General features: G+C 43.4%; 1 protein-coding gene across 3 annotated transcripts; it reads left to right on the top strand.

Annotated features, from left to right (window-relative positions):
• Positions 1-4961: 4961 nt before the first annotated feature.
• On the top strand, positions 4962-8903 carry LOC147422288 (pentatricopeptide repeat-containing protein At3g26782, mitochondrial-like). Of its 3 annotated transcripts, XR_015186825.1 has the most exons (4): positions 4962-5320; positions 5407-7814; positions 7899-8341; positions 8428-8903. XR_015186825.1 is itself a non-coding variant. In XM_086503422.1 (2 exons), the coding sequence occupies exons 1-2, from the start codon at positions 5109-5111 to the stop codon at positions 7499-7501; spliced, it is 2307 nt and encodes a 768-aa protein (XP_086359548.1). In that variant the 5' UTR covers positions 4962-5108; the 3' UTR covers positions 7502-8405. The 3 variants fall into 3 exon arrangements, 1 of the variants encoding a protein (XP_086359548.1); XR_015186824.1 differs by having other exon boundaries at positions 5407-8341; XM_086503422.1 differs by lacking the exon at positions 8428-8903 and having other exon boundaries at positions 5407-8405.
• The last annotated feature ends 310 nt before the right edge of the window (positions 8904-9213 follow it).

Below are 9213 nucleotides of genomic sequence, written 5' to 3'. Positions count from 1 at the left end.
GACCCAAGGAAATCCTGAAGTTGTCAAGTTTGATGCATTATGCACATTGCTGTTGCAAGAGTAACTTTCTAGAAAAAACAAGACTAGGCAGCGTGCAGTTGAACAGGCTTTTATTGCTTCTCAAAGAAAGGGTGGTTACAACAATGCAGCCACTTCTTATGGTTTTGCTGCGAGTGGCAAAAATTATGTTCCTAATGCTTCTGCTGGCAGTACTTCGTCTGGCAATTCTGGTGATAAGGGCAAAAAGAAGATGCGTTGCCATTATTGTAAAGCCAATGATCACTTGATCAAGTCGTGTCCTAAGTTGAAGGCCAAAGAGGCTAAGAGGAAAGAGGGTGGTTCCACTGCAAATGCTGGTTCCACTACAAATGCAGCCATTGTTGAGTCTTCTGTGAAAGGAGACTATGTTGCTGATGTTGATGCAGAATGGGCGTTTAGCGCAGAGTGCACTTACAATCCTGCTGTCCATAATGCATGCTTGTCAGTTGCTACAGATTCACATGTGTGGTATTTCGACAGTGGTGCTACAAAGCACATTACCTCACATCGTGAATTGTTTACCTCTCTTTAGTCTGTCCCTCATGGGAATTCAGTCACCTGTGCCAACAACGCCTCTTATCCAGTTCAGGGAGTTGGAAAGATTGTGCTCACTGCTACTAATGGCAGTTCCTTCACACTTGTTGATGCACTTTATGTACCTGGGATCAAGAAGAATCTCTTGTCTGTATCCGCACTTGCTAGACTTGGACTTGTAGTCAAATTTGTGGATGACAGATGTACAGTTCACGATCTCAGTTTTGGTGATGAAATTGTTGCATCTGGGCTTTTGTGTCGTGGGTTGTATCAGCTCACTTTGTATGACAAGTGTGGACAAAATTTTGCAAATGCTGTTGCAGATTCAAGGGCTATTTCAGATGCAAAACTTTGGCATGCACGTTTTGGTCATCTGAATTTTGCCAGTTTGCTGCGTTTGCAGAAATCTGATATGGTTGCTTCTTTGCCGCCTCTTGAAGCACCTGTCAAACATGTTTGTGAAGGCTGTATTTTGGGTAAGATGCAGCGTTCTAAATTTCCAAAGGATGGTTCAGTTCGGGCCACATGCAGGTTGCAGCTTGTGCATAGTGATGTTTGTGGGCCCATGCAAACTCCGTCCTTGGGCAATTACCTGTACTTCGTGACTTTCATAGATGATTACTCCAGGCATGCATGGGTATTTCCGCTTAAAGCGAAGTCCAAAGTTTTTATATGCTTCAAACAATTTCTAGCTATGGCTGAAAATGTCTCGAAATGTACTATGGGCACCCTCAGTTCTGATTGAGGGGGGGAGTATATGTCTCATGAATTTAATGCATTTCTGGCTAGTCGTGGGATAAAACACCAATGTACAGTGCCTTATACACCCCAGCAAAATGGTGTTGCTGAGAGGAAAAACAGGTCAATGACGGAAATGGCACGATGTATGGTCAAAAGTCAAGCTTTGCCGCATTCTTTTTGGCTTGAGGCCATTATGTGTGCCACTTATGTACTTAACAGGTGTCCTACGAAAGCTTTGCAGTCTATTACTCCATATGAATCATGGCATGATAGAAAACCTTCTATTGAGCACATGCGTGTTTTTGGTTGTTTCGCATATGCTTTGGTGCCACAAGTGCAGCGCAGAAAATTGGATGATAAGGCTGTCAAATATATTTTTGTTGGTTATAGTGCTGAAAGCAAAGGTTACAGGTTGTATCATCCGCAAACAAAACGTATTCTAGTTTCTCAGGATGTAGTGTCTGTGGAAGATTCTGTTCAGCCCTTGCTGTCATGTACTAGAGACAGTAATGTAAGCTCACAGGACATTTATGACACTTTGTTGCCTCTTTTCAGTGGTGGAAATACGAATGTAAGTTCCAATGAGGCAAATGTACAGCCTATGGGGGTTTCTGAAAATGTTCTAGATCAGCCTATTACTGATGCAGATGTACATGATGTACTTGATGAGGAAAGGGCCGAAAATGAGCAGGCTAGATGTATGCCAAAATGGCTGGTGCACACTTTGCGTGACAGTAAATTGGATGCACCTTTGTCTAGTCATACTCATTCAGCCTCTCGCCATGCATCTTATGCATCAGATTGTTATGCTTTGGCTGTGTCTAGCTTACATGATGTTGAGGAGCCTCTGACTTTTGATGAAGCACAAAATTCAAAAAATTGGATGGCTGCCATGCAATCAGAATATGATGCACTTATAGAAAATGACACATGGACTTTATGTGATTTGCCTCCTGGCAAAAAGGCCATTGGTACGAAGTGGGTTTACAAGTTGTAACGCAAGCCGGATGGTGAGATCGATTGCCATAAGGCTTGACTTGTTGCAAAGGGTTATGCACAGCAAAAAGGCATAGATTATGAAGAGACTTTTGCTCCCACTTGTCGTATGATTACTGTGCGTTTTCTATGTGCATTGGCAGCTCATTTTGGTTGGGATGTACATCAATCAGACATTGTTACTGCTTTCTTGAATGGTGACATATTTGAGGAAGTTTATGTAACGCAGCCTCGTGGTTTTGTCATTAAAGGACAAGAGGACAAAGTGTGCAAATGTAACAAGGCTTTGTATGGGTTAAAGCAATCTCCTCGTGCTTGGTATGAGAAAGCTGACACTCATTTGGTCAAACAAGGCTTTCGTAATAGTCCAACAGAAAGCACATTGTATGTAAAGCGTGAGGGTGATGTACTTCTCATTGTGGTTCTTTATGTTGATGATTTGCTGATCACTGGACCAAATGAGAGACATATTGCTGAATTTAAGGCTGATTTGAATGCTACTTTCAAGATGAAAGATTTGGGGCTGTTGCATCATTATTTGGGTGTACAATTTAAGCAGTGTGATGGTGGTATTGCATTGTGTCAGGAAAGTTACATAGAGACATTGCTATGTAAGTTTGGACTTGAGGATTGCAAACCTATTGCCACTCCCATGGAAACAGGTTTGAAGTTGAGTCTACATGATGCTGGTGATCCTGATGATGTCACTCTTTACCAAACTACTGTTGGCTGCCTCATTTATGTATGCAACACGAGGCCGGATATTCAGTTTACAGTCTCACAGGCCAGCAAATTTATGCATAGCCCAGGGTCTAAGCATTGGCAGGCTGTCAAGAGGATTTTCCACTACCTTAGTGGCACTTTACATCTTGGCTTGTTTTATCCCAAGGGGGGATCATTGCCGCCAGACTTACATGCTTTTTCGGACTCAGATTGGGCTGGTTGTTTTGACACGCGGGTGTCCACAAGTGGTTTTTGTTTCATGCTTGGCAGTTCATGTATATCATGGTTGAGCAAGAAGCAACCTACTGTGGCCACTTCAAGTTGTGAGGCTGAGTACAGGGCAGTCTTCATAGCTACGGTTGAGTGTGTATGGCTCAGACGCCTTATGGTTGATTTGGGTGTTGGACATGACACTGCAGTCAGAGCGCATTGGCAGTTGCGAGGAACCGAGTTTTTCATGCTCGCACAAAGCACATTGAGGTGCATTACCACTATGTCAGGGAGAGGCTCTCAGCAGGAGAGATCAACTTGGCTTATGTGCCAACACAGGACAACCTTGCAGATCTTTTCACAAAGGCATTGTCTCGTAAGAAGCTTGAAGCTTTCCGCAAAGCTTTGGGCTTACTCCCCTTTGTGGACTGATCCTGTCCTCAGGGCATGGCACTTCCCTTTACTCATGTGCCAGCTCTAGTTCACCGCATCACTCCAGGGGGGATTTTTTACCATATACATGTGGTAGTGATGTGTGTGAACACATTAGGACCGCCGGGGCATTTTTTCCCTCTTTAGGAGGTTTTTTCCCCCGTGCATTGTATATACACCCATCACTCTAGGGCTATCTATCTTTCCATTGCACACTAAGTAACATACTCTCTATTGTGTGCCTCGAGCTTCCTTCGTCTTCTCCAAGCTGTGTGTGTTTCTCTACAACCCTAATTCCAACAGTTACGTTGAATCCAAGAAAAATTACTCTAAGCATGATGAGCATTGGGATGAAACTGTGAGGTAAAAAGGACTCCTCAAATTGAGCTTGAGGGTGGGTTCAGACGAGCTCAACTTTTCTGCTGCCTTCACTTGCCTTGTTCACAAGAGACAGAAGCCATGAAAAATAAACAAGAATTGCATGTAATCAGAACCAGCGTATTGATGAAGCATACACCTTTGTAAGCCGTTGATTGTCTGTAAGCTCCCACTTTTTTGCGCTACAGATCACCTGGGTAGCTGTTTGTTTTCGAGGAGGGGATGTCTCACCCAAGATCGAGGTGGGTCAGAAGGTCTACCAATCCATGTGCACCGTCAAGGTTTGATGCCCCTTTCCTTTGCATTGTCACCGGCCCATCTAAACCTAGCCTGAAATTCAGTCCATATGTGTGCAGAATTGATACTCCCTCCTCCGCTCCCCTCGCTTCAAAACATATTATTTAAGGAAATTACCAAAATACCCCTCCAATTTGTGGAAATTCCCAAAATACCCCTCAAATTTCAAAAATTTCCAAAATACCCTTGTATCTAGTTTTGTTGGATTGTTCAAGATCTTCTAATCTTTATTCCTTTTTGACATTGAGATCCACTTTTTAGTGCTTAAAATGTAATTAGTCACAAAATACCTTGCAAAAGAAGGCAATTATGTTTGAAAATAATGAAGAAATTCATCTCCACAGCCTACAAAACCAACTAAATTCTAGTTTTAGCATCTTTTATGATAGACGATCCGTCTTCTTATGAAAAGCTACAATATTTTTTTATTTTTGGAGAAATTACTCTCACAACTATGGGTATTTTGGGAAGCTTGAAAATTTTGAAGGGCGGCATTGGGAATTTGCGACAAAATATTGGGGGTTTTGTGGGAATTTCTGAAATTTGAGGGGTTTCTCCACAAATTAGAGGGATATTTTGGTAATTTTCCCTATTATTTATTGATACCGACGCGTATCCGACCGACGACGGCAACTGGCCGGTGAGCTCCGATCCGTCCCGTCGTTGGCCTCTCAGAAGTGACACACCCGTCTTTGGTTGTTCCGCCATTAGAGGAAGTTTTGACAGCCTTGAAGATCTATCAGTTGTATCCACCTGCCATGGCGAACCTGCAGGATTTGCGTCCCATGGCAATCACAGTAAACCCCGAGCTCGTACAAAGCCCCACCCAAATGGAATTCTGGAAGCCTCTTTCTTTTCACGTGAATCAGAAATTCAAGCAAACCTCGGTTAGTTTCGATTGCCCAGGAACATCAGTATATTTGCAAGAGCCCCACCCACCTTGGAATTGGTCGAAAAATCACAACAAAAGGTCAGTTTTCTCACATGCATTTGTGCTTTGTTGATTTGCCGGCTCTAGATTGACATGCACTGTTGTGATGCATGCTTCCCTTGCAGTTCCTTGCCAGCCGATGGAAGTGGCGGAGGGTCGTTTCCACTCCTTCTTGACCCTGATATTAGCTTGGATAACCCAGGACTCCTTAATGAGCTTCAGAGTCAGCTTCAAAGATGTATAGATGAGGGTAATCACTCAGCTGGAGAAGCACTTCAGAAGTTCATATTACAAAATGATCTGGCAACAAATATTACATTGGCAAATTCCTTGATTCGCATGCATGCGTCCTTTGGGAATCTTGCCCAAGCTAATCAAATTTTCAGAATTTTAGAAAAACCTGCTGCTTCTACCTGGGGTGCCATCATTTCGGCCCATGCCAGGCTCGGTGAAAAGGACCAAGCTGTTGCTCTTTATCATGAGATGCTCAACTCAGGATTATTGGCAGATGGTCCTTTATATGTAACGGTTCTTAAAGCATGCTCTGCTGCTGGAATCCCTTTAGAGATTGGCATGCAGGTTCATGCTCATACTGTCATGAATGGTTTCGAGTCGAATGGTTTCGTTGGCGGTACGTTGGTTGACATGTATCTGAAGGTCAGAAAGCTTGATGTTGCTCAAGTGCTCTTCAATAGATTGCCACGCAGAAATGTTGTAACATGGACTACACTGATCACAGGGTACGCAAATCATGGTCAAGCAGAGGAAGCACTTCATTGTGCAAAGCAAATGGAGTGGGAGGGTCTTCAACCAAACGAAATCACCTTTGTTGCTCTTCTCAAAGCATGCTCTAGCATTGCAGCTGAAGAGCAGGGCAAATGGGTACATGACCAAGTTATTGCAAGGGGTCTAGATATCGACCCATTTATTGGCAGCTCCCTTGTTGACATGTATGGCAAGTGCGGCAACATAGAGGAGGCTCGTGTAGTATTCGATAGACTGCCTTACAAAGATCGTGTGTCATGGAGTGCCTTGATTGCTGGTTATGCACACAATAGACAGGGTGAGGAGGCTCTTCAGGTGTTTGAAGGGATGGTGCAGAGAGGAATAGAGCCAGATAGGGTTACATTCATTTCCCTGATACAGGCTTGCACCAGCATTGTTGCTTTAAAACATGGAGAGTCGATTCATGCACAGGTAATTGACAAGGGGCATGAATCTGATTTCCATATAGGTAGTGCACTTATAAATATGTATGCAAGCTGCGGGAGTCTAGAGGATGCTCACATGCTATTGCAGCGGTTGCCAGTAAGAAATGTTGTTACCTGGAGTGCGATAATTGCTGGCTGTGCTCTACAAAGCAACTTCTCCTTGGCTTCTGGTTATTTTCAGAGCATGCTAAATTCAGGGCTCAAGCCGAATGATGTGACTTTCCTCAGTTTGCTCTCCGCTTGCAGTCATGCAGGTGAGGTTGAGGAGGCATGCCGACATTTCAAGTCTATACGGCAGAACCATAACTTAGAACCTACCCTAGAGCACTATAATTCTATGGTGGATGTCCTCGGTAGATCAGGGCTTTTGAAGGAGGCAGAGGATCTTATGGAAAGTATACCATTTTTTCTGGATATTATTGGATGGACCTCCTTGCTTGGCTCTTGTAATGCACATAACGATGTGACATTAGGAGAACGCTGCTTCGATAGGGTGCTCGACAAAGGGGGTTGTGCGACTGCTTATACATTGATGTCTAGCATCTATGCCAGTGCAGGTCTGGAAAAGGATGCAGCAAGAATACAAGACATGAGAAGGTTCTCAAGAGTATGGAAAAAGCCTGCAAAGGCTTACATTGAGGTTGAGAATCAGGTACATTCCTTCCTGGTTGGAGATGACAGCCATCCACGATCAGATGATGTCTATGCTAAACTTAAATCCTTAAATGCAGCCAAGAGAGGGGCTGAGTATCAACATTCCAATACCATAGTTGCAAAAGACAAAGTAGATTATAGTTGTGGGCATTCGGAGAAACTAGCCATAGCCTTTGGGCTCATAAGCACTCCTCAAGGCACAACCATCCGGGTAGGCAAAAACTTGAGGGTATGTCCTGATTGCCATACAGCAGCAAAGTTCATTTCCAAGGTGGAAATGCGGGAAATCATAATATCAGATTCCTACAGGGTCCACCAATTTAGGGATGGATTGTGTTGCTGCAATGGTTCTTGATTAACTTGTGGGGTAATAGTTGCGGAGACTCCACCCAAAGCTGCTTCAAGTGATGCTACAAGCTTTACGTGGATGTTACAAGATATAGCCTCTATCAGACTTTCCTTCGATCAGGGATTTCAGTTCTGACAGGATAAGGTTTCAGATATCTGCAGCATTACAGAGAGGATACTTCACTATTGGTGGTCTTCCTGCTTTGTTGCATGGTGCTGGTGGTAATGAGCCTTTAAGGGGTAATCCGGTCTATTGGCAGGGTATCCCATTGGATCACCAACACTAGCATTTGGGTCGCACACGATGTTCCTCATTGGAGGTGAGTTTTTTCTTCTTCGTGGATTCTGATGGGATGTCCATTGGACTCGAGACTTTCTGCCAATACTCTTATCTCCATTCACAGTTCAGTGTTCACTTTGGAGGAATGTTGCTTGGTATGCAAGGTGGTCAGATAGAGGTTGTCAGCTATTGGACTACCTCAGGGCTACCCTTCTTGATATGCATATCTGGAGGATTGCGATTGTCTTCCTGCTGGGGACAGGTTGTTTCAGGGTCCTGCTTGAGACATCGGACCAAGCTAAATCAGTTCTTGCGCGGAATTCCCTTTACCATGGCAAAACTTATTGTTATCTGCCTTCGTGAGGGTCTAACTATCATTGCCAGATTTTAGGTCTATTACCAGAGTTGCATCCGCATATTTCAGAGACCAATAATAGTCTGGGAGTTAGAAAAAGTGAGGATGGAGCACCGTCTGATGGTGTATAGACTCCCACTCTTTGACTGATCCTTCACCCCTCTCTCGTGAGAATCATCCACGCTTCATCTATCTTCCAAGGATACATGAAGGTGACATTCAGGAGATTATGTTTTTTAATATGCTTCCATGATTTCTTTAATGGGGCTTCCATGATACTGTTATGTTTGTGGTACAGCATGCAGACGTTCAAGAGATACAGACACAGGTATCTACTACAAGGTCAGAGGTGGAGAGAGGTAGGAGGGAAGCAAAGAAAGAGAGGAGAAGACGACAGGGGCAAGATAGAGGCTCCTATATGCAAGGATCCTATTCCACAGGTGACCCTTTGACGATTTTCCTTTGGCAGCTATACCACGTCTTTCTCCCGAGCTTGATAAGGCTTCTCAAGAATTGCTATACCTTCAGGTAGCTTGGATAGGGATGAGATTCCTCTTGCTCTGCTCATGACACAATCTGGTGAGAGTATTCCACCTCTTGGACTCCATGAAATTGTATCATTTCGGAGACATGAGAGATTGACAACCAAGAAATAGTCTTTATATTTGGTTGTATCTTCATGGATTTTGGAGTCACACCCTTGTTATTTTTTGTATTTATCTTTACTGTGTGCCCTTTAGATTCACATTCAAATAGAAGATTTATTTTTCTTTTTTTAATTTGTATAGAGAGTTCTATGGGGAGCAATCTCCTCCCTAGTTAAATCATGTATAAGTCAGATCGAATAGATTGGAATCAGTTCTCTGTGCTTGGATTGTCGCCATCTATGTTTTTGTGATTACTTTGCAGTTTGTTATTGTCATGTTTTTGTATTTGACCTTGGGGTCTATGCCCTCAAGTTTTTCATTAATGGGAGATATTGCTGTACACATGATAGAGACTACTCCCAAAGAGATAAAATCATCTGCAAGGAATTTCAGTAATAGAAATACAGCTCTCTTTCCTGCAACAGTGGGATGGATGG

The sequence above is a fragment of the Adiantum capillus-veneris genome, chromosome 27 (genome assembly GCF_014529385.1).
Source record: "Adiantum capillus-veneris isolate H3 chromosome 27, ASM1452938v2, whole genome shotgun sequence".
NCBI lineage: Eukaryota > Viridiplantae > Streptophyta > Polypodiopsida > Polypodiales > Pteridaceae > Adiantum > Adiantum capillus-veneris.
The sequence above is the reverse complement of the archived record's forward strand: the minus strand, read 5'-3'. Positions and strand labels throughout refer to the sequence as shown.